The sequence below is a fragment of the Equus caballus genome, chromosome 10 (assembly GCF_041296265.1).
Source record: "Equus caballus isolate H_3958 breed thoroughbred chromosome 10, TB-T2T, whole genome shotgun sequence".
Classification (NCBI taxonomy): domain Eukaryota; kingdom Metazoa; phylum Chordata; class Mammalia; order Perissodactyla; family Equidae; genus Equus; species Equus caballus.
Genome location: NC_091693.1, coordinates 87,566,658 through 87,594,264, shown reverse-complemented (window position 1 = coordinate 87,594,264; position 27,607 = coordinate 87,566,658). Strand labels below are relative to the sequence as shown.

Sequence of the window (27,607 nt, the reverse complement as noted above, 5' to 3'; positions counted from 1 at the left end):
TCTAAATTTCCCTGGGCACATTCTGTGTGGAAAGAGAGGGAATATCACACCCCTATGTCCGTGAGGCTCAGAACAGGTTAATTTATGGAAGGTTATTCGCAATCATGGGCCTTTCTAATGAAACATCACCCCACTGGCCCCCACCCCTGGCGGGATGTGTTAAGGCATGAAACACACCCACTCTTAGGAGACTTGAGTAAGTCATATATTTCAGTAGGTTTAAGTGAGAAATAACAGATTCTAATAATCAAAGCCCCAGAAATAGGAGCGTAACCCCTAGACACATACTTTCACACGTACATCCAGGCAAGTCCTTGGGTTTTTTTATGCAAGACTTCAGTAGAATATGGCTATGTATCTTAAGCCTCCAATTCATATTTGCAGCTTCGATCTTTCCCCTGAAATCCAGACTTGATGATCCCGCTGCCCATCTGACAGCTCCCTCGGATGTCTTACGGCTTCATCTCCCCTCAGGTCTTCACCAAAAGGCCACCGCCTCAGGGAGTCCTTCCCGTCTCATCCTATTAAAATTGAACCCTTCCTCCCCCAAATATCCTGATCACTTATCGCTGCTTTATTTCCCCTTACATATTATAATTTACTTATTTGTTTTATTAAATAAATAATCCATTCCCTTAGCCATAACTCAAGCTCCATGAGGGCATGTTTTCTGAGGTCTGTCTTGTTGGCTGCTGTATTCCCAATGCCTATGCTGTGCCTGGCACAAAGTTGGTCTTCAATAACGAATGATGAGTGAATAAATGAATGGGAAAATGTTGAAAGCATTGGATTGTTTTTTTAAAAAAAGAAAATATCAAATCATGGTATCTCTACTGCATAGAATTCTGCTTTATACTTATTCTACTTGATGGAATAACTTCGTGAGTCAAGAGCTGACCCCTGAAGGTGGGGGAGATTTGACTAGGGTTTTATTTGGCCAGCATTGTTTGCTTGTGTGCTGGTTTTTAGTTTGTTCTGTTTTTTAATTTAAACTTAAATGCCCTTGGCAAGCATGCACTCCCAGTTTACCCCAGTCCCCACCACTCTGTATGTTATACCCTGGTCGGAGGGCTTCACGCATTTCCTATTCCTGCCAGCCTCTGAAGGTATTGAGTTTACCATCCCATACCCCAATAGATACAGGTTTCAATGATTTGCCTAAACCAATATCTTGAACTGCATAATGAGTATGACTTTGGGTGACTAACATCTTTGGGTCTCTTCCAACTCTGAAATTCTATAAAAACATCTCTTGGTTGTCTGACAGCCTTTGCTCAAGGTCATCTGAACTACTTTGGGGATGCTTAGCTGGATATCAAATGAAATGACAATTCCTTATGTGATTCTTTTTTTTTTTTTTTTTGAGGAAGATTAGCCCTGAGCTAACATCTGCTGCTAATCCTCCTCTTTTTGCTGAGGAAGACTGACCCTGAGCTAACATCCATGCCCATCTTCCTCTATTTTATATGTGAGATGCCTACCACAGCATGGCTTGCCAAGCGGTGCCATGTCCGCACCCGGGATCCGAACCCGCAAACCCCGGGCCACTGAAGTGGAACATGTGCACTTAACCGCTGCGCCACCGGGCCGGCCCCCTTATGTGATTCTCAATCCTTGTGATGTCTAATGTCCAACAGATCATTAAGGTTATAGATCATTTGTCTACTCTGAAGTGACAGACAATGTCTCTAAATTCTCATCATTTAATAAACCTGGTTTATGTTTTCTATAACCTAATGGAAGGTTAGATTCCGTCACACAGACATTCTTCTATTATAAATTGAAAAATTGTCAGACGATATTGCCTGAGATTTACTCTAAATATAGTGGTCCATAAATATAAGATCTACATTTTAACACACCAAGATTCCTAATCAGTCAGGCCATACAAATTCATTTGAAGATAAATCTGTTTAAAATTCTACTCATAGTAACTTCAAAGTGAAATCTACTTGGCAAAAGGGACGCAGAAAGTGAGCTGGAACAAAAGATGGATTTTAAAATATAAGGTTGGCAACTGAGCAGGAGTGACGACCAAACGTCAAGCCCAAAACCTTCTGAATAAGAATAATAAAAACCGTTTCCTGTCACTAATGAAATTCAGTACGTTTTAGATTGATCAGTAACACATTTGGTCCTAACATCCGGAGGAGAGACTCTGCTGCAGTCTCAAACTTTTAGACTCTCATTAAAGAATCAAATAAATGCTCTTGGTCCCCTACTACTGAGCTTATGGGGTCCAAGAGTGCAAGAAATACCGCCAGAAACCTCCCCAACGCTAGCGTTAGGAGAGTCAGCTCAAAAAGACCTCTTAAATGGCTATTGAAAAGAGTACATATAAATAAAGCAATGAAAAGACACATATGCAGCCAAAGAAAGATATCTGTTGAGTTTAATTGCTTGAGATGCTTGTCAACTTTAAAAGAAGTTATTCTTTGAAAAATTAAAGATGAGACACTGTCAAAAGAGGGAAAACTAAACACCCATGATCCTAACAGTGAGGACAACAGTTTCTAGTCTGCCTGTTACCTTCTTACTTGGTCTATAGATACTATATATATTTTTACATTTGTAATTATAGTAATTGAACAATTCTGTACTCGGCTTTTTTTCATGTAATTATGTTCTAAACATTTTCCATATTGCCACAGAGTCTTTCTAATATTTATTGTTAGTGAGGGCACAATATTCCATCAAATGGCTTAAACATTCTTTTGCTATTGCAATTTTAGTTTATGCTCAGTGTGTTTTAAAAAAATTTAATGATAGCTTTACTAACTAAAATTCAGTACTTTTATTTCTTCCTCCTTCTGGTATAAGCTAATTTCATTAAATTGGTTAACTCTAAGAGCCTCCTCGGGAGTGCTAAAGAGCATGGAGAAGCCATATTACATCAGGATAAATTTCAAGCATTTGGTGACCATAAGTCTCACAGCCCTCCAACCCTCGCTCAAATTGCAGCCTTGTGAAGGAGCAGACTCTGGATTCAAGGTGCCTGCATCCTGCCTTTGCTGGGTACCAGCATTTGTCTTGGGGAAATTTGCTTTCTTTCTCTGTGCCTGTTTTCTTGTCTGCAAAATGGGATTAGTAATAGCATCTATCCTATAAGACTGTCCTGAGGCTTAAACAGGACGATGCATGTCAAACATTCAGAACAGTGCCTTTCATATTGAATGTGCTCTATAGATATTAACCCTCTTAATATTAGAGTAGCTTTCTATTTTTTCTGTACCTTATAGGGTTCTACACACAAGCAAGACAAGCGGGGAGTTTTAGAACTTTAAAAACAAACTTGAGATAAATTTCTTAGCCAGAGTACCTCCTTTTATAGTCAAATTTTTCAAGGGAGAAATATATGTTAATTCATTTAGCAACAATCAGATCCTACTCTATGGTGTTAGTTTTTTTTTTTTTTTTTTTGAGGAAGATTAGCCCTGAGCTAACATCTGCTGCCAAACCTCCTCTTTGTGCTGAGGAAGACTGGCCCTGAGCTAGCATCCATGCCCATCTTCTTCTACTTTATATGTGGGATGCCTACCACAGCGTGGCTTGCCAAGTGGTGCCATGTCTGCACCCGGGATCCGAACGGGTGAACCCTGGCCACTGAAGCGGAACGTGTGCACTCAACCGCTGTGCCACTGGCCGGCCCCAGTGAGGTTATTATTGTGTCTAGTTAGAATAACTAGTAATCCACCTTAGACATTTGGGAACTCTCATTCTGTCAGCATAAACATAACAGTAAGAGTCAAAGTAGAATAGTCACCTCCTACCGAACACCGTGTGCCAGGCAAAACACTCGGACCATTCAAAACATTGTAAAATCTGCACAAGAACCTGGGGGCAAATGTTATTACTCCACTCTTGCACATGGGGAGTCAGGCTCAGCGAGATGAAATGACCCTCGAAAATCACACACCCCTGAGAATAACTGGTCCGCGTTGACCAACTTGGGTTATACTAACACTGGAAAGATGGAGAGGTCGTGAGACTGAATTCTCCTTTCCTGAGTCTCCGTCCCCTGAAATCTGCCTCTAAATCCCCATGAAACGTCAAAGGAGGTCAAATGCATTGTTTTCTTTTCTTTTTCACGTTATAGGTACGAAGATGGATCAAGAACCCGATGGTCAGTGTGGACAAGCATCAGAGTCCCAGTCTGAAGTACACGGGCCCCTCGGTGGTACACATGCCACCAGGGGAGTCAGACTTCGAGCCTTCCTTGTGTCAGACGTGCCTGGGAGACCACGCTTTCCCGAGAGGGGGCCTCCCTCAGGAGAAGGAGTCCTGCTCCTGGGAAACTCAATCTGGGTGTGAAGTAAGTTCATTTCTGCTCTGGATCCATCCTCCTGAAAGGATTCTAGGCCTTTGTTTTTCTTTTATTCATGCCACAGTATGCCAAAAAAAAAAGGTTTTTTTACTGCACGTTTATAAGCTTCTGAGGAGAATATAGAATTGTAGCGTTTGTTAGCCTATTTTTATAATAGAGTTTATCTTTTAGAGCAGTTTTAGGTTCAGAGCAAAATTGAAAGGAAGGTACAGAGATTCCCCATATATCCTGTGCCCCCACACATGAATAGTCTCCCCCTCATCAACATCCCCCATCACAGTGGTACCTTTGTTACAATTGACGAACTACGTTGACGCATCATCAACACCTGAAGTCCACAGTTTACGTTAGGGTTCACTCCTGGTGCTTACGTCCCACGGATTTGGACAAACTTATAATGGCATGTCTCCATCATCAGAATATCATTCAGGTAGTTTCACGGCCCTGAAGGTCTTCTGCGCTCCGCCTAGTCATCTCTTCCTCACCCAGCCCCTGGCCACCACTGCTTTTTGCTATCTCCATAGTTTTCCCCTTTTCAGATGCCATATAGTGGGAATCATACAGTATGATGTACTAATTTTTTATGCCATTCCAAGATTTGACATAGCTGACCAATGTTTTGGTCAACTAGACATTTCTCCTAAGTTGCTGGATCACACAGAGATCAATTCTTGTACGTTGCAAAAAATCGATCTCAACGGTCGTCTACAGATTTGTAGCCTCCACTGAAATATTTAGCTCAACATGACTTGACCCAGATCAGAGCACTGTATCAATTTTCATGATTTTTCCCATAAATGTCCACTCGTATTTTTCATATCTACTTATATTTTTACTAAGCCATTTTTTTCTGCCACTCCAAGAGTTTTGGTTTTTAATTTTGTTGATCCAAGAAAGCCAGATAACTGACTTATCTTGCAGGTTCTAAGATTTCAAAACTTTGAGGTTGTATTTTTAACTTATGACACAATTTGGCTCATGTGTATTTTGACTTTTTAAATCATTAGATTAAATGTTTGCTATTTTTATTACCATCTTATTGACATAAAAACACAACATTAAGAGGACAGAGCCAGCCTGGCGGTCTAGAGGTAGAGACTAAGATTCGGGAGGCTCACCTCAGCAGCCTGGACTCGTGTCTTGCTTAGGGAACCACACCACCTGTCTGCGGCTTGTCATCCTGTGGCAGCTGCGTGTTGCTGTGATGCTGAAAGCTAGGCCACCTGGATTTCGAATACCAGCAGGGCCACCCATGGTGGACAGGTTTCAGCCGAGCCTCCAGACTAAGACAGACTAGGAAGAAGGGCTTGGCCACCCACTTCTGAAAAAATTGGTCATGAAAAGCCTTTGACTAACAGTGGCGCACTGTCTGATAGAGTGCCAGAAGGTGAAAGGATGGAGGAAAAAGATTGGGCAGCATTCCCTCAGCTGTCCTCAGGGTCTCTGGGAGTCAGAATCCACTCATCAGCACTGACAACAACAAAAAAGGGTAGAACATGTTATTACAAAGTGCAATTAATTGTAAGTGATCTTCCAATCTATTATTTTAAATCAGTGCATCATAAGATGATAAGTAACTCTCCTTTTTTAAAAAAACAGTAAGTGTTTGCCAGAGATAAAGTTATCCTTTTAGCTGAGTTCCTTTTAACCCTGGGATATGCCATGTCTCCGAATCTGTTTCCTCAAGAAAAAGTGACACCTGCCTGCCTACTTTCCAGGGTTACGGGAAGATCAAATGAGATGACACACATGGAATATTTCATAATCTAGGAAGGGCCATTATTACTTCCATTCACTCATTTACATACGTGCTATGCTGTGAGTCTGTGACACTGACTTAGGCTTCACGATAGGGGAGCACTTTGCCAATCTAGGAACAGTTGTCGTGGGGCACTGTTGTTTCGCCAGACACTGGCTCAACTCCAGGTTGGCCATAAAAGGCAATAACTAGATTCTAAATGCAAGGATTGGCGACTTTTTCTATAAGGGGCCGGATAGCGAATATTTCAGTCTTTGCAGGTGGTAGTCTCTGGCGCTTCTCTTCAGCTCCACCTTGTAGAGACAGCAGCCACTGATAATGTACAAAGGAGTGGGCCTGACTCTGTTGGAGTAAAACTTTCTTTTATAGAAACATGTGGCTGGTCCTCCAGCCGTAGTTTACAGCCCCTTAGACTCTTACAGGAATTTGCCAACTCCTTAGAGTCTGAAGAACTGTTCATGACTTGGAGATGGAGAGAGGGCTCTGCAATCCCATAGACAGCACCCATGCCTACTCCTAACTGTTTCCCCAATGGCTGCTGTATGCCCATCCCATGGGATCTGGGCGTAGGTCAATGAGTAAACGTAATTCCACACCAGAGGAAACAAAAAACAAAGTGCTGGAAGGAATTTAAAACAACACTGTGATTCATCCTTTTACTTTATCTGGGCTAATAGGTGAATTATTCTCCAATTTAAAATGGATTACTTGGTTCTGACTTGGCTGGGTTTTTTCTTAAGGTCACCACAAATGAAGAAGATACTTATCTTTTAACAGTTTAGAAACGAATTTATATTTTGTGTTCCTATAGGGATTACACAATGAAATAGTTCCTTGAGAAGGTGACTCTGTCCTTTTAGGAAGTGGAGTTGTGTGAAGAGAAGACAGAGGGGCTGTTAGAGGCAGAGGCTGGTGGTGAAGACCCCAAGTTGTTCCTCTGACAACTCCTGATGTGGATTATTTTAAGCAAGTCATTAATTCATGCTTCCTGCTCAAGGTTCCCTCCTGCAGAAATTGAGATCGTTCATGCTTGCCACTGAGTTTCTTTCCGTGTTCTTTTCAGTAATTTGTAGATGAGATGGGATTTTAAAAATCTTTTGTAAATGTAAATTTACACGTAAATAGTGTTTCTGAATCAGGCAACCCGCATTCTGGTGCCAGATCTGCCACAAGGTCAATATATGAACTTGAGCAAGTCACAAAGCTCTCAGACATCATATGACAGGCCGACCTAATTGAGTCTGAAGCCCTTTTAGGTCTGAAATCCTACAGCTGGAATTTGATGATCTCTAAATGAAAATAAACTCTGTATTTGATGTGTAAAAATCAAACATAGAAAATGAGATGAGACTTTTAAATAAAATAAGAAAGCAAAGAAAGTGCAAATCCTTTATGAATAATTGTTGAGGGTTTTTTTTCTGACTTTAAAAATAGTGCATTATAAATGCTGCCTTTAATGGCCAAAAATCGCTAAGAGTTACAGTGCAGGGAGCTTGTGCCAGGCCACGCCAAAAGTCTAGTTGGTGGCTTTTAAACATGTTTCTTCCGTGGAGGAAACCAGGATATAAGTATTGCCAAAAAATCACCCAGAAGAATAACAATATTGTGATGTTACTAGTAGTGCTGTCTTAAATGGGCTGTTGATAAATTAAACGGCCCTTTCTGGGAAGGAGATGGGAAGATGATATCATGGAGCTGAGTAAGCTGTTACTGAATAATGCATGCTAGAGGAGCTCAAGTTGTTGCATTGCATTGTGAAATTAACGTTTAGGCCATAAAGAGATGGAAACCAAAGTAGTTTTTCAATGGGTGCATGCTGACTAAACATATTCACAGACTCTGTTCTGCAGCCTCTCTCTCAAAGCACCTTCAGTACCCAGATAAACTGAGCTGGAAGAAAAGGAAACGATGTTTTGGAGTGAGAATGGGGAAAGAAATCTGGTATTAAGGAAAGCGTGGGATTAGATCAATATGGCGGCCTGAACATAGAACGCTAGCTCTCCTTCCTTCCTTAAATGACAGAAAACACATACACATATTTTACTTTATAGCAGTGCTAGAAGACAAAGGGAGCCATTGTGTGGATAAGGGATAATTCAGAATCTCTGAGAAACAGAAGGCAGAATCTCTGAAAAACATAACCCCATCTGGGATTATGAGGTTGATAGGAAACCACAATCCAAAATGATCCCATTAGAAAACTCTTGCCCCAGATGGGGATACTGCAAGCTGACATGTTCAAAGAGACCCAGTCAGGTGGAAAATAAAGACGTTCCATGCAAGGCCTAATAAAAGGAAACTAGTTTTAGCAATATAAATTTCAGAAAAAATACAATGTAAGACAAAAAGAGTTGAAAGGAACAAAAGGAATATTTCACATTGATGAAAGATATCTACCAAGAAGATAAAACATTCACCAACCTTTATGTACTTAACAACACAACATCAAAATCTTTAAAGCAAAAACCGATAGAAATACAAAGAAAAATTGGCAAAATCCTGGCATAGAGGGAAATTTTTATCATACTTTTCCCAAAAATTGCCAGTTCAAGAAGACTGAGAACATGTAAGGATAGAGGATTTCAATAAAACAATTAACCAAGTCTGATTTATGTTGAGATTTGTATCTAATAAACAAAGAACATACATTACTTTAAGAATATGTGGAACAGTTACAAAAACTGACCAAGTATTAGATCATGAAGCATATCTCATCAAATTCCAAAAAGCAGAAATCACGCAGGCCACCCCAGCTGATTACAATTTGATAAAATTAGAAACTAACAACAACGTGAGAGCCAACTGCTGTCCCCAGCCAATTCACACACCTGGAATTCACAGGAGCTCCTCCTAGAACTCTGAGCTTAGATAGGAAATTTAAAAAAAGGAAATTTAAAACTATTTTAAGTGCTTACAATACCACCAGAAAAATGCAAATCGAAACAATGAAGTCCCATTTTTTTTTTGAATCCATCAGATTGTCAAAGGCTGAAAAGATTGATAATGTTGTATTGGTAAAAGTATGGGCCCAAAGGCTGTTGGTGGAAGGGTTTTTTGGCAACGTTCCTCTATTAAAATTTTTAAAATCTCACATCCTTTAACTTAGCAAATCTGTGTCTCCACGTCTATCCTAGATACATACTTGCTTGTGTGATAATGGGGTGAGATACAATGATATGCATTACAATATTGGAGATGGTAAAAAAAAAAAAGGAAACATCAGTGGAGAACAAAATTGTGAACTCATAAGGAATTAGTAATTATGGCATATCTGTACTCTGAAATATTATGCAGCAGTTAAAAAGAATGAGATGTGTTTGTAATGACATATCCCAAGGTATATTAAGTTAGAAAAGCAAATTAAAGATGAATATGTATATAGCATCATCACATTTATTTTTTTGAAACTTTGTATTTCTCTCTTCATGTCTGTGTGTGTGTGTTTGTGTGTGTTTGTATAAATGCAAATAAAAAGATCTGGGAGTATCTACACCAAACTGAAATGGTGATTTTGGCTCTCCAGGGACTAGGATTGAGAGTTAATGAGGTGGGGAGCGTATTCAAGAAGGACTTCAGCTTTGTCTGCTGGTTGAATTTTTCAAGACCATATTAATTTATTACCTGTGGGTTAGGGAAAACACCACACCCACCAGGAAACTCACTTGTAGAAAGTCAAGTTACAACTCAGTCCTACTGGTGGAAAGTCAGGGACCATCACAGGGAGCTTTCGCCCCATGAGACCCTTCCACCACTACAAAGACCGGCACCTGGAGGAAGATGGAAACCACCCAGTACTCACCTCCCACAGCTCCTTGCTTCCACTTCCGTCTGTCAGTTATTTCACTGCCCGGGGCGGTGACTGTGTCCACGTCCACGTGTTCTCTAAGCTCCCGCCGTCGCTAACTCTGAAGTGTTCATTTTCCTATCTCCTCCCAGGGCCTGGCATACATGCTAAAGTTAATGTGCTCTTTTCTTCTCTTTGCCTTTTTTAGCTGCAGTGGAAATTTTGCTCATGCCATTTCTCTTTTTTTAACATGAAAGGGAGAGACTAAGACAGAAAACTCTGCAGCCCATGCTGGCTGTAAGTCAGGTGCGTTCTAGAGGTGCTGCCTGCTGGGGCTCCAGGTTTGCCCTCTCCTGGGCTATGGATTTGGTGACGGGGACTTCCTGGGCCTCCCTGTCCTCCAGGAGAAGAGAGCTGGGAAGGTGCTCAGTCCGTGGCCCGCGGCTGCAGCCAGGGCGTCTGAGCTGGGGTTCAGGCCCAGCACAGCCAGGGCTCTGCAAGGAGCCTGCCGACCTGGAGAAGTTGAAACCACACTACTACAAGTGCAAGAATGAGCACTGAGTTTTGACATGCTAAGATTTAAGCCACTGCCTCTTCTCAGCAAAGGCACTAAGAGAAGGCCCTTCTAACTAAGCCAAGTCACACAGTCCCGGGACCTGGGGGAGCTGGCTGCTCAGCCCTCGGCTGGCCGGACGCCTGGCCTCCACCCTCCAGACCCCACGGCGTGGGGAGCTGCCCTTTGCATTTCTTCTTGAAATCATTGAGCTGTTTCTTTGAAGCCCAGGAAGCTTGCTAGTAAAGCGGTCAGCTGAGGAATAGTTTCCATACCGACTGACTTTCAAATCGTTTTGAGTTTTTCTGATCACTTAAGAAGAGGCTATAAAAAATATGCTTAAATCGGCCAGATGGCTTCATAGATTTCTGCTTTCTTTCCATTTCCATAGTAAAAATGGTTTTTATGAAGGCTTACAGGGAATAAAATAATAGTGTCTCCACTTCTCTCTTCCCCCAGTTTTCTGCCCTTGACGTGACGTATTATGGCCTCTGCGGATGGCTGGTGCTTTCAAAGCTTGTCACCCACAACAGTACTTGTTCTGCACCAAATTTTAAGCCGTGTAATTCTTGAGAAAGCATTCATTGCATAAAATAGAAGATTAGCCTCTAAGGGAGGGACGAGAAAATGCCCTTATCTTTTGCTCGTACACTTAGAACATGACAGAATGGACCAAATTGTACCCAGAACCAGCAAACTGGGTTCCACTCCCCTGGCTGCCACAGGTCACATGACCTTACACCTGTCACCCGGCCTCCTGAGGCTCACCTGCAGGTCCTGAGAATCAAAGGTGCTGTTCCTCCCCCCGGGAACCACAGAGAGAGCACCCGTGGAAGCTCCTAAAAAAGCCAGACTCGGCGTTTGAAATATTACTGGTTGGCAAATCCACCTAAGGGTAATAAAAGCTGAAAAGACTTTAAAGCAAATAAATCAGTCTTAAGGAAAACATTCATCACATTTCCAAGGTTTCCCCATTAAAACGATGATGATGATGATGATGATAATAATAATAATAGAAAATACTACCTAGAAAATAACATGTCTTGGGAAACATTAAAAACGAGTTAGTAAGCTGCCATTTTAGGATAATGAAAGTCCCTATAATTACTCTTTCTATTATTTGCCTGAATATTATTATTCTAATACTGAGGCAGAATTGGAAAAAAGATAGTTTTACCCCAAAAAGCTTGGAATTCTTTTCCCGAGAAAGACAGCATTAAAAAAAAAAATGTTTGTTTCAGGCAGGGTTATGTAAAATGGAGAAAATTCTACTGGTTTCTCTTTGAAGTTCTCAATATTTTCTCCCTTGTTCTACAGTAATTTGAAATGTCCTAAGAAACTTTTAGTCGAGCCCTTCTCTTTGGCTAAGAGCCAGAGGAAGGAATCCCTTGGTATCCTATGGTCCCGCTGAGTTGTTGGTTCCTGAGATTTCCATTTTTAGATTTCATATGTCTTTTACTATAAATCCACCTCCTTCCTCACTTTCCCCCATGATTTTCAAAAATTATGTAAGAATTGTTACACTAGCACTATTGAAACATTTAGAAAGAACTTTAGGGGCTGGCCTGGTGGCATAATGGTTAAGTGTGCACTCTCTGCTTCAGCCGCCTGGGTCTTAGGGATCGGATTCTGGGCACAGACCTACACACTGCTCATCAAGCTATCCCATGGCAGCATCCAACATACAAAACAGAGGAAGATTGGCATGGATGTTAGCTCAGTGACGATCTTCCTCAAGTAAAAAGAGGAAGATTGACAATATAGGTTAGCTCGGGGGCCAATCTTCCTCACCAAAAAAAAGAGAACTCCATTTTCATTACACACCAATTGTTCTTAGTTTTTTGTGTTCTCTTTGAGTTTTTCCCTGTGCTTACTTATTTTGGACATGATTATTGTCATCGTGTACATATGATAGTGAAGCTGCCTTTTTTTCACTCGATATTTATTGGAAACATTTGTATGTTGTAAGATGAATTTAATAATTGTCATTGTGGTTACCATTGCATCAAATTGACATAATTTTATGTAACCACATATCTACTATGAGCCCTTTCATTTTATTTTTTTTTCTCTTTTTGATATGGCTGCAAATGATTTTTCCCCCCAGCTTGAATAACCTTACAAGAAATTGAACCTTAGTGTAAATTGCCAGTAATAGAGTAGAGTTTGAAGATAATTATGGTTCTCGTCAAAATACTTTCGAGAACAATTTAGAAACAGTCAAATCGATAAAAATGCCACCAGCATTATGTGGCTAAACCTGCCCCACCAGCACTTCATCCCTTGGAGATAGTGGCATGCTCTATTTTTTGTTAATTGAACTAAATGATGCTTCAGTGATGTGATATGCATTTCTTTGATGACCAAAAAGTTAAGAAATTTTTCCATTTTTTAAGTTATTACTTGTAATTCCCCCCAGGGAATAGTTTCGTTGCCGCTCTAGCTGATAGAATCTTGCATTTATATTCATCAATTTAAAGGAATTACTTCTATGTAGATTTAAATTCTCTTTCAATTCTATCTGTGGCAGGTTTTTTCTCCCAGTCTGAGTCTTGGTTATTACATTCCCAAAAATGAACCAGGTCTGCTTTTCGTACGATTAGAGAGGGAATATCTATACGAACTTAAAGCTTAAATAAGCACATCCTCTTCCTCCCAAAAAGGTGCTGAGCCTGGCCCTGAGGCCCACAGGAGGCTGGCGAGGGAAAGGGTGCAGTCCTGGGTCACTGTGGCTTTCTGTCACGTGCCACGTGCACATTTTGTGTCCCGCCAGACAGCTTGACAAGCAGGAAGCTGGCTCCTCCTCCTCCAGGAGTACTTCTGTGCTTCCAGTCCGTGTTTCCAGGGCTCTCAGAGCCGGGAGCCACCTCCATCCAGCTCAGGGCTGCCCTTCTCTGCCACAGGCAAGGGCCAGGACTCTGGAGGGGAGCTCTGCCGGGATCCAGGGCACAGGAGGCACAGCGTGGACTTCGGGTCCTCTGCTTTCTCCTCTAGGCACTGACCAAAGGATTGCTTGACACACTTCTGCTGTGTTTAAAGACACGATTCAAGACACAAAATTTCAATTTTATTTTTTTTCGTCTTTTTGTTTGTGTGTGTGTGTGTGTGAGGAAAATTGGCCCTGAGCTAACATCTGTTGCCAATCTTCCTCTTTTTGCTTGAGGAAGATTGTTGCTGAGCTAACATCCATGCCCATCTTCCTCTACTTTGTATATGGGATGCCACCACAGCGTGGCTTGATGAACGGTGTGCAGGTCTGTGCCCATGATCAGAACCTGCAAACCCCCGGGCGGCCGAAGTGGAGTGCACGAGCTTAACCACTATGCCACTGGGCTGGCCCCACAAAAGATAAATTTTAGAGTCAGGACTTTGGGGTAAAACAAGTCTATGCCCAACTCCTAGCTCACTTCATTTTTATTACCTCAGCTCTCCTCTGAGTGACATGCCCCCAGAATGCCTCCTTCCCGGGAGATGCATCTGGAAAAGGATAAGGGAATCCATCTAGACTGTTTAAGACATAAAATATGCCGGGAAAGCTACTGCCGGTCCCGTCCTGGAAATCTCAACCCTCTCACCCTTGGGTTGGAGCATGTTTCATTGGCTCTTGCTGTATGTAACCAAATCTTTCCTGCTTCTAATTAAACTTACTGCTTTTAGTATAGTCCTTCCCAGAAACCATATGGCCATTTTCCACTAAAATAATATCCTTTCTTAGTAGTTTTGAGACTTTGAAAATTTTAAAAGAAAGCTTTTTACAAACTACTAAAAAATCTACAAGCAAGAGCAGAATTTAAGGGATAAAGTAAACTTTAATTGTATTCCATTTCTCTTTTTTTTGCCATTATTTCTCTGTTTTCTCAAAGTTTATGATTACACATTTTTTCTTGGATTGCTTATTGAAGTGATAGAATTTGATCTAGTAAGTAACATTCCTATAGCATAAACTATTAAAGAATAAGTTAAACAAAAATATGAAGAATTTTTTGAAAGATTTAATGATAATTTATTAAAGTAGTATAACTTCATTCTAAAATTTACCTTTAGGGACCTGAAAAGACTCTTCTTATAAACCTTCTAAAATAAAAGGAAGTAGAAATGATTACTGTCACCTTGATATGTCCTATGCACATAAAGTAAATTGCTTCTCGTTCATTCTGCTTACACAGAGAGCCTTGGATAAACACCAAAGTTTGCCAAGACACATCTGTGCATGGTGTTCAGGATAAATAATTCATTCTATTTTCACTTGCCGCTGATGTTAGATCCCTTGTCTTTGTGAGCTAGCAAATCAATCAATTTCTAAGCAAGGTTCTAGCAAAGCTCAATTTAGGTGACATCATCTCTGGAGAGAACCATCACAAGCAGCCAAAGTTCCGTTAGTGACTCAGCAGGATTCCGTAAGAAGATTAAACTTTTCTTAGCAACCTTGAGTAGCAGAGATTGGCATAAGAACAAATTAAAACTCCCTTTGAAGTCAAGACAAACTCCACAGCTTGCTATTTATAATTTCAGTTTACTTTTCCAAGGTCCGTCAGCCTTGATAACTATAAACACACAATTCTGTTCTCAATTCACTCTTCTCTCTTATGCTGGTGGGTTGTTTTCCTTTTGAGTTGATTTTAAAATGACCATTTCAAGGGATTCATCTAGATTTTTACTTGAGGGAAAGTGCAAGAATTCAATCCCTCTGGCGGGGTTAGAGATGTAGCAGACAGGTGGCTCCCTAGTTAAGGGACATGGGGAGCAGGAGTTATAAACCTTCCTAGATTAGAAAATGCTAAATGCATTGACTGGGCAGTACCGAGAAAGGAAAAGCAAGAAATTAGTGACAATTACAGTTCTCTTCTGGGCTTAGAATTGGATGTATCAGCAGCACTGAGCTATTTTCAAAACAAGCAACCTCCTATCAGCGTGAAGCAGACCGTTCAGGCAGTGACCAAAGCGAAACAGGGACCCCAGAAGGCCGAAGCCCCTCCCAGCCCGCCACAGAGCCTCGGTCTGTTCTCTCAACTAGTGTTTACTGAGAGTTTCTGTCACAGGCCAGGCAGTATCTCACCCAGTGCTTCCGGGAGATGGGAAATACTGCCGGGAACCAGGCGGTTATCACGCAGGAGATGCATGCTGCCACGGGGGAAGGGAGAGGCTGCATGCAAGGGGTCCCATGGCCCACTGTGTGAAGGCCCAAGCAGAAGAGCCAGCTGAACTGAGAAGCGAAGGATGCGTAAACCAGTGAGGTCAGGAAAGGTGGGGAAGAGGAGCCAGGCAGATGGGACAAATAAGCAAAGGCCTGGGGGACTGAAGTGACCATGAATGTGGAGCAAGGAAAACGAAGCCAAACTGGGAAACAAGTGTTCAGAGCATTAAGCCTTTTCACAGGGCATTTTAAATAATTTATATACTCTCCTCAGGACACAAAGTTCCGTTTAAATATTTCAATCACAACAGTGTTATCGCTAGGCATAAAGAATGGATAGGAGAGTGTCACATTCCAGAAATTCTTCCCTTGAAGATTTATAGCTTTAGATTAAGGTTTATGGCTCTGACCCTGTGAAGGATAAATACGCATGAGATTTAATACAATCAGCTTGATTCTTGTTTTGCAAAGAGAAACAAGGATTCCAGATTTCGGAAAGGGAAACATTAAGCAAAGATCTCTCATGACTGAAGTAGGAAAGAAGGATTAAAAAGGGGAGTCTGGAACCAGGAACCAACTGTCCCTTGCCAGGTGTGTGATTATTTAGTAAGCGAAGAGAAAATGTAAAATGAAGATGTGGTAGCACTGAAAAGCTTCGGAGAGGATAGTAGCTGGAGAGAGAGGGGGCCATAGGGAGAGAGAGGAAACATTTTGGGCTGATACAAATGATTGCAGGCTATACTCCATTTTGCATGACTTGAGAAATCCGGCAGTCTGTGGAGAGGCCGAGCCCAGCTGGACCAGTCAGGGAGTCTGTCCATTAGGATTGATGGTAGGTGAGTAAGCAAAAAGCTGTAAGAGGCGGAGGAGAGAGGCTGTCTCTAAAGGGCCTCAGCGTGGTGTCCTCAGTCTTTGTACGGGAAGATGACATTGACCCTTGTCAATGTGAGTGTGGTGCTTAGCATTAAAGGCTGGATTTGTTCTGATCTGTTCATACTCTCTCTCGCCTAACCTCACTGAAGACTAATAGGACAAGTTTTCAATAGGCCTGGAGGTTCATCTCACTGACTTTCCCCAGGCTGGAACAAAGGGCCTTCACCTGTTACGATGCTCTAATCAACTACACTAGTCAGATCCAAGGCTTGCCATACACACAAGGAAAACAAAATAACACAATTGAAGGAGTGTTTTTTGAGTGATTTTCAGCCACTGAAGAATGCAGAAGTTCCAATTTTCTTCATAATTGAAATCACAGCAGTTGTGAGAACTCGGCTGTTTATCAAAGATGCCAGCAGAAGTTGCAAGCCTTTACTTCATGGATTAAGTCTAAAAGCTGTGTGTACTGCATGTGGGCTCAAAATGGGTTGGTAATGGTTATTATGGATGGTAGCATTTATTTAGACAAGTCAGAAATACCAAGTACAAAAGATGTTTAAAGCAAAAATGGCATAGCCTGTTTTGCAAAGGCACAGGCTGAAATTATCTACAATTTCAGTGAATGGCATAAATTATGTGACATAGAGTTGGCTCTGGCTTCCATTTTCACAGGAAGGACGCTTATAAATCAGTGACATGAGTCATGGGTCTCAGGCATGGTTTATCAATCGAGCACCTGTTTTCCCCATCAGTCAAGTTACATTTGTATCCAAACACAAATAGCTGTATTATTAACCTCAGTCACCAAAATTAATCTTTCAGCATTGAGAGGATGTGCAAATTCAACCTCATAGGGTTCATTTCCTCCTCATGGCGTATATCATGCGCTTAATTCATAAAAACAGTGCTATTTCTTCCTCTCGAGCATCTCAGAGGCAAATGCCCTTTTGAGTTCCGTGTTTGTGGCTTTGTGTGGGCCATGTATAGGTAAATTTTAGAAAAGGCCACAGCAGGTGTGACATTGAACCGAGCCCGTGTGACCAGAAGCAGCGTGCTACCCCAACCTCACTTTGGGGAAATCCAGGCTTCGGAGTTGCCACACAGGATGTCTCATCAAAAGAGGGATTTTCCCCTCTGCTCTGGAACGCCTTACTTCCTCTCCCTACCTCAGCTCTGCAGGGCAAAAATATTCTCAGGGCAGGTCACAATTTGCCCTGTCATGGGCAACTGTATGAGGGGCCGGGGGGTGGGGATAGAGAATTCGGGGGAGTTCAAGCACTGGGGAGCAGAAAGGGCAGGGAGAACAGGACCACCGGAACACTCTGGTCAGCCCACCATGTCTTGGGCATACTATTGGATATGATGCAATATTAAAAAAAATTGTCACTGTCCCATGTATGCATCCAGCATGGTTTTGGTCTTCCATCTCAGGTCAAAGCCGGGCTCTGACAGGCACCAGCTGTCTCCTTGTTTCCTCATCCATAAAATGGATAATAATACTAACTAAACAGAGCTGCTGTGAGGTTTAAATGAGAGAATGTCTAGACGTTTACTTCGTTTCTCTCTGCTTCCGTCCTCCCCTAATACGTACCCTAGTTCTGAAACCTAAAAGAAATCAGACAGGTCCACATGATGCTGCTTATGTGCTGATTCTGAGCTGTGTGTCATGTGCCCAACCTACAACTTCTCCTTCCTCGTAATGGGTGTCCATCAGATACTACGCTTGTCATTCGCAAGCCCGTGTCCTGTGTCTTTTTCTTCAGCAGATAGAGAGTTAAAAGAGGAAAGATTGCAAAGCAAGTGCATTATTATATGAGCCGGTGTCCCTGTGACCTCTGTAGAACCAGTGAGCTTTTTACTAGTCAAGGTATTTTGTCAATTTGTTTCTAGTCTCGGTTGTTATATCTTTTTTCCGAATCTCTTGAGCTAAACCTGGGGAAAGCTGCAGGAAAGATCTTAGAGTTTGCCTTTCTCCCGGGCAAAATTTTTAGGATTCCCACCCCTAATTCTGGAGGTTGGGTCTCTCCAGAATACCTACTATTGACAAAATCATGCTGACTATTTGCCCAATCCACGGTGTGACCTGAAATGTCTTCAGAGAACGATAATTCCACCAGCATTTCGTCCCATTGAGCTGCAGCCCCCTCTGGAAGGGCAAATTCTATTTGTAAGCTCGTGGGAAGGCGTCTCTAGCAAGTGTGTCTTTATCTTCAGTTCTAGGAGATAGTTGCTGCTGGGAAGACTAAACTATTAGGGCCTAAAACACAGAAAGAACCGCAGCTCCTAGAGTTTTTTATGTTGTTTAGTGTTTTCTCAAACTCAATTTTATTATTCTAAACTTTAGTGTCATCGAGACTAAATTTTCCTTCACTTATAAAGATGCAATGCAGTTTTAAAAACATAAATAACAATTACCTATAAATTGATGAGCCACAGTTTGAGCTTTCTGAGAATAAGCCAGATAGTACAATTCCTTTGTGCAGGGTTCATGAATAATATAGATCAGAAAACCCCTAGCAACTGAATTTCTTCAAGGATTGTACTTTAAAACTGCAAATTGCAATGAAAATAACAGGGCTATAACTTGGTACATAATGAATTGTCCCAGGTATACTTTTTATAAGTTTTTATAATTTACTATTAATACGCCTCCATTCAAGCAATTTAGAAATTAAACTCAATCATTTGTATATTAAAGATACATAGATTCTCTGTTATCCTCATATAAATGCATTATTATGAATTCTACATTTCCTACACCAGAAGGCTAAAGCTAAATAGGAAAACATATCGATGACAACACTTCTAAGAATTTTTTTATTTGGAAGACAGGAGAATGCTTTTAAGGTTTTTTATCACTAGCTGAAATACATGTTCAGACTGTCACTGTATCATCTAGCTCATACCTGAGGACAAATGACTGTTTTAAAGATTAAATAAAACTCCCAGGGTCATAAAGCAACATTGGCTAAATCTCTCATGTTCACAATAGCTCCACCGTTGGCCCAAAGCACCTGTCTCCCTCGCTCTTATTCCTTCTTTCAAAGCTCCATTTCGACATTGAGTCGGAGAGGCATCCAGATCAACAGTCCGTCCCACTGCCGCTGTCTTCCCAAAACTGCTCTCCCACTCAACTCTGCAATTCCTGAGTGTCAGCACCCACGGCCCTCTCACTTTCTAATCCCACTCTTCTCTGCTCTATCCTTTTTCTCACTCAGGGACACCACTAAGCCCCTTGCTTTCCCTTTCTACAACATCCTCTGAGACTGTTGTCAGTAAATTCCATTAAATCAGTAAACTTTTCGTCAAAACCTTCCCTCTGGTCCCTCATGTTGTTAACGCAAGTTGGAGATATGTGCCATAGATTAAACAGGGTTGGTTGGCCAAGTGTGTTTTGTAAAAACCAGCTTAGATTCCTCAGAGCCTTCCTTTGGGCAACATGCTCTGAATCCCCAAGAGGGAAGAGCCTGAGCATTCCCCAGACACGTTGGACCAAAAGTCTCCTTTACAGAAACATCTTCAGGAAAATGCTGCCTTAGCTGAGATTTGTTTTTCTACTAAAGACGACACATCTTCTCCAACAGCCTCAAGCAGAAATGCCTTCTTCTCCAGACTCCCCTGCCTGGAGGCCAAGATCTTGGCCGGCCCTCTCCAACCCAGCCTTTGAGAACCTCACCACCTTTACCCAACCACAGTAAAGCTGTATCGACATCATCCACTAAGCTCCAAGACACTTCTTCCTGTTCTTTAATCACTTTGGTTCCTGATGTAATAATTTTCCTCTCTACTCTTTCACAAGCAATCATTCTGAGCAAATTCAATGTTCACACTCATGATTCAGCAAATACTAACAATAATGGTAGTGATAACGAGAACTAATATATCGTTTTTGAATGTCTACTGTGCACCAACAAGTATTTTTAACACAACATACATTATCTCATGTAATCTCCACAACCATTATGAGACAGAGATATCATTACTTCCAATTTGCTGATGAGAAAAATGTGTTATTTAACAAGTCCAAGGATATACTGGATACTAAGTGGCAGAAGCAGGATTCAGGGTCTTATTTAACTGATCCAGAATGTCTTTCCCTGCTTTATGGTAACTCAGACCCTTCCTCACTCCTCTTTAGCTCCACTCTTTCATCAATCTACAGGCACAGCCATTTGTCGGATCTTATGAGTGTCCTCTGCTGCTCCTTCTCCAAGTTTTTCAACTCAGTGGTCCCCTCTTGACTAAGACTTCCTCCTTCACTATCCCTGCCTTACCTCCTCCTTCATCACACCCTCCACACACACACCTTCTATGCTGCTCCTTGTCACGTGGACATCCATCATTATCTGCCGAAGCTGCACGTCCTCTTTTCACCAACCAGAGTTTCCTGCAGTGTGTTTAATGTAGGGTGGACCCGACAAGCTGTGCATAGCTTATAGAGAGCTTAGAGCAAAGACAACACTGGCTTAATTTGCTGGCAGGATTGTAATACACCTTTATAGTCATTTGAGAGTTTGTCCTGGAGTGTAGCCTTCTTTCCCAAAGACCCAATGCTATCAAGCAACATGCTCTCCCTGAACCGGCTTCAAATGCTTGCTCTCATTCCTTCTTCCTCTGAGGCCTTTCTCTCTGTGCCCAGCACACAATCTGTAAAATCACAAACTCATGGGACGACAGGATTACAACGGACCATAAAATCCATATAGTCCAACCCCTTCCTTTTGCAGATAAAGAATTGAGGCCCAGAGAGGCCGTAAACTGACATTGACAGAACTTGCTGAAAGATTAGATAAAGGCAACAGAATTTGCCTATGCCTTTCAAAAAGGGATTAATTGCATGAATATATCCCTGACTATTTCTCATCTGCCAGGTTGTCATGGTTTTACATCCAAGTCTGCTAGTGAACACCCTGTGCATATACATTTCTCGTGATCACCCCCTCGTTGAGAAGCTCATGTGTTATGAAAGGGAAGTTGGCCCACTGCTTTTCACAGCAGCACAATACGGCTCTTTCTGTTGGGTGGGACACTTGGTCCAGATTTCCTTTGCACCAGATGGCTGTCCCCCAAGGGCCCCAGAGCTCCTGGGATCATTAGGATTCCAGATGTGCTTGCTACTGTCCATCTAGGGTAATGTGACTGCAGCTCTCTGCTTGCCAAGTATGTGTTCATCCGTAGACTATATTCAGACATGTGGTGGTGCGCTTCTAATCTGCTTGATAATTGTCATGTTCAATTTTGATCCTCAAAATAGGCATTATGCAGTATTTAAAGATATTTAAAGTTTAAGTAGTTAAAAACCTGGCTATATGACTAGTGTGTTCCTGAAATGGGTTGGTGGACACTTGAGACAACCTGAGTCCCAGGGCCCAGAGTTCTAAGGCATCTCTTTTCTTAATGCATCGAACTTGCTCTGAATCCAATTATACTCTTTGCATTTTGCAAAATAAATCCTTTTGGGTGTTCATCAATCGGATGTACTTTGATATTAGGGAAAAAAATGGCTTTACTTTTATGTGCTGCAGATTGGAGACCCTTATTAAGGCCGGCCTGCCTTATTTCCCAGTTGTACTAATTAAGAGTTCTAATTATTTCCATGCTAGTATCTCAGGACCATCTTTTGAGGCATGAAAGTTTCCAGAGAATTAACAAAAAGAGCTGACTGACTTTGGGCATCATGTGAGAGAATTAATATTCTTTAGTCCTAATTTAAAAAAAAAGTTTTGATGGCAGTTCATTTGACTTTCATCCCTACTTCTTTGGTCTCAGGGCTGTTCTGGATTTCTGCCACGTGCGAAGTAGCTGCCAGAATCCCCTTTCTTTAAATAGCAGTTTGTGTAACTAATGCTGAAAAGGGACACACCTCACAACTGATGCTAACAGGCTTCTCAAAGCAGCTTCATGTCTACTTCTTGTCATTTATGAAGGAGTTAAAACAGATTGGCAAGATCCTTCCTACATCTAAAGTCAATAATTTTCTAAAACCTTGTGATCACTTTCCTAATTCATAAATCAACCCATTTCTTGCTCTCATGAGGAATAATCCAGGTGTGTTTAGGCAGGAAGTCAGTTATTTATTTTTCTAGTCAAAAGGTGAGAGAATGGCAGAAAGATTGTCTTTCCAGCTGGAAGGCTATCCTTTCCAAGAGATTCAGATAATCTCTTTAAATTTCTAAGCTCAGGAACAATTATACTCTAAAAAAGGAATTATTAAGTCACATAAACTGAGGGAGCCACTATATTCAAGAGTAAGATTTCTTTTTCGTTTTTTTTTTTAATTTTAATTTTATTTATTTATTTATTTTTGGTAAGGAAGATTGTCCCTGAGCTAACATCTGTGCCAGTCTTTCTCCATTTTTGTGTGTCGGACACCACCACAGCACGGCTTGATGACTAGTATAGGTCCACACCCAGGATCTGAACCCATGAACCCCAGGCTTCGGAAGCAGAGTGGGTGAACTTAACCACTATGCCCCCGGGCTGGCCCCAGGAGTAAGATTTCTATTCACACTTTTACTGGTGGGAAATTTTGTGAGTTATGTGAATTATTTACAATGTATCATTCTCAGTGGCAAATTTATTCTAATTTAGATCTTCGGGGATTGCAAATACCTAATTTATTTCCTACCTTTGGTGTCCTTTTGCTTGAGAGAAGAGAATATTTTGATGGCAAGCTATTTCAGTGGAGTCAGACTACACAATAGGAAAAAAAAAAAGCTAATAAGAAAACACCTTCCTAAAAAGTGTATGTTTGAAGCTGAGTTTATTTTATGACCATAAGGTCAATGAAAATGAATTCCACGGGTGGAATGTATTCACTCGACAATGAGCTCATTTATAGATAACACGACAGCAGTGTTGGAGATGCCTGCTGGGGGCACCTTGCTGTTCCACTGTAGTCCTGGCAGGAGGGGCAGGGAAACTGAAAATAGCAGCCAGGGCCCCTACCTGAATCCCATTACCTCTTGGAAGTTAATATCCTGATTTCTGAGAAGGAGAGAATTGGAACTGAAAAGGCAACAAACCATTCCGTTCTGCAATTTGTATAATTATCTCAAAAGCCTTTAACAGTCAATAGCTAAAATTAGGCTATTTCAGATATTTGAGTCGCTGACAAACTACCCAAAAATAGTTATTTCTTAATGATATTTTTAAAATCACTGATCCAGGGCTTATGATGGAAACAACAAACTCTTGGGATGAAGCGTAGAAGCAATTATAGGAAGAGAAAGTACCCAATAGTGTGTATAATGTGTGGGAACTGAGTCATACGTAAATTTTTTTAACTTCACTCTTAAATTCTAGTTCCTGGAATCTCTCCTTCAAAAATGACTCACAATCTATTTTGAAACACACCTGCCAGTACTACAGCCTTTCACTATACATTAAAATTCATACAGAAAAATCAGAGACTAATGGAATAATCAGACGATACTAAGGAGGCTCACACAGTCGTGGCCTATGCTGACTCCAGCCTGTGGCCTCTGAGTGGAGGCTGACCTGAACTCTCCCTATTTTGAAGTGTTGTTTCCCAATGCTGTGCTCGGAAGATGAGTTGATTATAAATACCTAGTTCATAGTTTAGGTGAAACACTCGATCTTGTCCTTTATTTAAAATATTTTTTTCCACTTCCTTAGAAAACTTTTCTAAACTTTTTAATAAAGAATTTAATTTAATTTTTTTTCGAGGAAGATTAGCCCTGAGCTAACATCTGCCGCCAGTCCTCCTCTTTTTGCTGAGGAAGTTTGGCCCTGAGCTAAGATCCGTGCCCATCTTCCTCTACTTTGTATGTGGGACACTGCCACAGCATGGCTTGATGCGTGGTGTGTAGGTCCGCACCCGGGATCTGAACAGGCGAACCCTGGGCCACCAAAGCAGAGTGTGTGAACTTAACCACTGCACCACCAGGCTGGCCCCTGAATTTTATTATTTTTAAGTAATTCCTTTATTGCCTTTTTTCTAAAAAGCATTTGGATCTATGTTTTCCTCCTGATCTTACTTGCTTTTTCCTCCTTTTGTGGACCATGTTCAGCTCATTGGGATTAGGGTTCACATGAACTCCCTGACTGTAAGAGGAGTCTCCCCAGGGACCTGAATCTCAGGCCTAGAAGGGACGTGAGCACATCCCTCACCTTCAGGCAGAGCCACTCAAAGATGCCACACAAAGATTATGTTTTATGGCTCTAAACAAGATTGCACAACCTCAACCTGCATTTCATTTTAAGCACGCTTATTCCGTCCAGCCAAAGCCTTCACACTTTCAACCCAGTCTGTTTTCCCTTGTTTTGTGCTCAGTGCAGGTAGCCAACCATCTCCTTATGAAAAGCTCTCCATACACTCAAAGAATGTATTCAATTACCATCTGGATTTCTCTTCAAGAAAATGAAGAACAGCCTCTCTCCCCTCCCCTGCCCCCAATTACCTCTCCTCATTGGTCTTACTTTCCAACACCTGAATTACTTTGCCATGTTTGTGGCTGTCTTCTAAATAATTTCCAAGTTCTCCAAGCATGTTTAAACACGAGCTCCAAGAGCTCAGCTTTCAGAACAACACTAAGTCGAGATCCCCTGACAGCTTCTTCACATCGTACTCTCATTCCAAATTTATTTATTTTTATATTGGTCTATTTAAAGTGTCCTCTTATTAGAACTATTTTTTGGTGGTCTAGATTTGGATTTGTTTTTAATGCCACTGGTTTCAGATAAGAGCATCTATATAGAGTAGACCTTTTAATGCAGCACTGATACACATGTAAAAATTTCTCCAAGAAACATTTATCGACATTATTGCTACAGCTAAAATGGTTTGATTGTATTTCTATTTAATATCTTTTTCTAAGATTTTTTTCTCTGTTTAATCCTGGATGAATTTTCCAGTTCCATGCTTTTCCAGCAAGTTTCTGGCCAAAAACAAAAAAAAATCAGAAACTAGCTGCATAATAATAATACGATGACTATGCCAAGTTAGTTTGGCATCAGTGTGATTATGAACAAATTTAGAGCCTTTAGAAATCTTTTGGGCTATTTCTGCATGGACTGTATTTAAATCCCATGTCTACTGCTTTTCTGTCTTTCTTTTTTTTATTGGAAAGCAGATTGAAAATGATTACAAAATATGCAGTTTGTATTTCATTAATCCCTCTAAAGGGTCAAGTCTTCAGAAATGATGACCTTGTCCCGCATATTCATCACTGGTCTTTGGGAAGTTCAACAAAGTGCTGCCCTGGCATGTGGATTTTCATCTGCTTTGGGAGAAAACAGGCCCTTGGGGAAACTAAGCGATGGGAATAATGGTTGAAGCCCAGGGGACATAAAAGAAAGGCTTCAAGGGGAAACCTCCACACTCCCTGCCCCCCTTTTGCCAATGACACAAAATGAACCTGTCATAGATTGATACTGGAGAGCCTGGTCTTTGCATGTCAGAGAAACTCAAGAACATCAAGCTGGAAGTGAAGACTGGAGGGGGACACACATGCATTCAGAGTCATCGTAATTCTCTGCTGAAAGAAGTGTGAGATTGCAACCTCAAAATGCATATCATTTATTCATTTTTTTTTTATAATAACACTTTATATCAGGGCCTTTTCCAATCATTAGGACATTCATCCTTCTACTCCATTTCCTAGTTATCAACAAAGCTGTTCTGTTCTCATTAAAATAGATGATAGATAGGTAGGTAGGTAGGTAGGTGGATTAGATAGATGATAGATAGATTTATAGACGCTAGATAATTTTTAAATTATGAAGATAACATGAAAATATTATTAAAAATCAAAGAAATAGGAAACAAAAGAAAAGCATCCAGGGGCTGGCTCCATGGCGTTGTGGTTTAAGTTCTGTGTGCTCTGCTCCTGCAGCCAGGATTCACGGGTTCAGATCCTGGGCGTGGACCTACAGCACTTATCAGCCATGCTGTGGCAGTGACCCACATCTAAAGTAGAGGGAGAATGGCAAAGATGTTAGCTCAGGGCTAATTTTCCTGGAGAGAAAAAGAGGAAGAATGGCAATAGATGTTAGCTGAGGGCTAATCTTCCTCAGAAAAAAGAAAGAAAGAAAGAAAGCAGGAAAGCAGGAAAGAAAGAAAGAAAGAAAGAAAGAAAAGCATCCATAATCCCACTGCAGTAAAACAATAAACATGGCTTCATGCATTTACTCATCTGTCCTTCTATACACAGCTGAAATACAATTTTATAATGTGATTTCTTTTATTTAACATAATATAGGTTACATTCCATACTATTAAGAACACTTAAGAGCACCGTGTGCATAGTGGCTATGCCCTTCTTTACTGAATCATCTCCCCATTAAATATTGGGTCACTTCCAGTATATTGTAATTATGAATAATGTTAAGATGGCTTTATGTATATAGATTTACGAATTATTTATTTAGGATAAATTACCTAAAGTGAAATAAATGGGATAAAAGTGTTGAGCCTCTTAAGCTTTTCAAATATATTGTAATAGCTTTCAGAAAGTGTTTTGAAAATTAAAATACAATGAGCAATCTATGAGAACAACAGTTTTACTAAATTCTTGCCAGTATTGAATATTGCCATTTTAAAAATCAGTTCTGTATATTATTATGAATATCCTTTTCTTCTCCAGCATGAATATTCTAACCAAATACCATTATTGCTAACCCTATCTTCTTACATGGGGAAAAGAGTCAAATGCGTATCATTTAAAATATATGGGCAAAGCATTTCCCACTTAGATTTTCAACCCGTAGCCCAGGCTATCTGAGGAGTGTGGGGGTAAACAAGGGCGCTGTCTTCAGCTACGATCCGCCACAATCATGTGGGAGGCAGGTCTCCCATGGCATCAAGGGCTAAAGTCTAACTCGTCTGGAGGATTTACAGAAACTGCTGTGTTCTGAGCTGCTTCTCCTCTGGCCTTCCTCAGCAGCTCTGCTGCAAGCTCAACTCCCTTTAATTATCACATGAAACTCTCATGCCCTCCACTCCAGGCCTTTTTTCACATAGACTTTTTAGTGGCTTTAACTGGGGGAACAGGTGTTGATAAAAGAAGTGTTGAGCTCAGGGAAGAAATGATAAAGATTCTAAGCAAGACTTTTCCTTTTCTCTTGACCTGGTTTTCCCATTCCTGACCCCAAGGCCTCCTTCTTGCTATCTTCCATGGAGAACAAAGCCCAGAGATGTATGTCGGAGCGCACCC

General features: G+C 41.1%; 1 protein-coding gene and 1 long non-coding RNA gene across 3 annotated transcripts in view; one reads left to right on the top strand and one right to left on the bottom strand.

Annotated features, from left to right (window-relative positions):
* The window catches only part of SGK1 (serum/glucocorticoid regulated kinase 1), a 108,251-nt gene that overhangs the window by 40,945 nt on the left and 39,699 nt on the right, over positions 1–27,607 (top strand). For both annotated transcript variants that reach the window (XM_070223928.1, XM_070223926.1), the window contains one exon: positions 4,097–4,312. In XM_070223928.1, the coding sequence (XP_070080029.1) occupies positions 4,097–4,312 (216 nt within the window). The remainder of the gene's footprint in view (positions 1–4,096; positions 4,313–27,607) is intronic.
* LOC138916060 (uncharacterized) lies at positions 12,476–14,755 on the bottom strand. Its single transcript, XR_011422698.1, has 2 exons — positions 14,530–14,755; positions 12,476–13,444 (listed from the first exon to the last, which is right to left on the bottom strand). It is a non-coding gene; the product is annotated as an uncharacterized lncRNA (long non-coding RNA).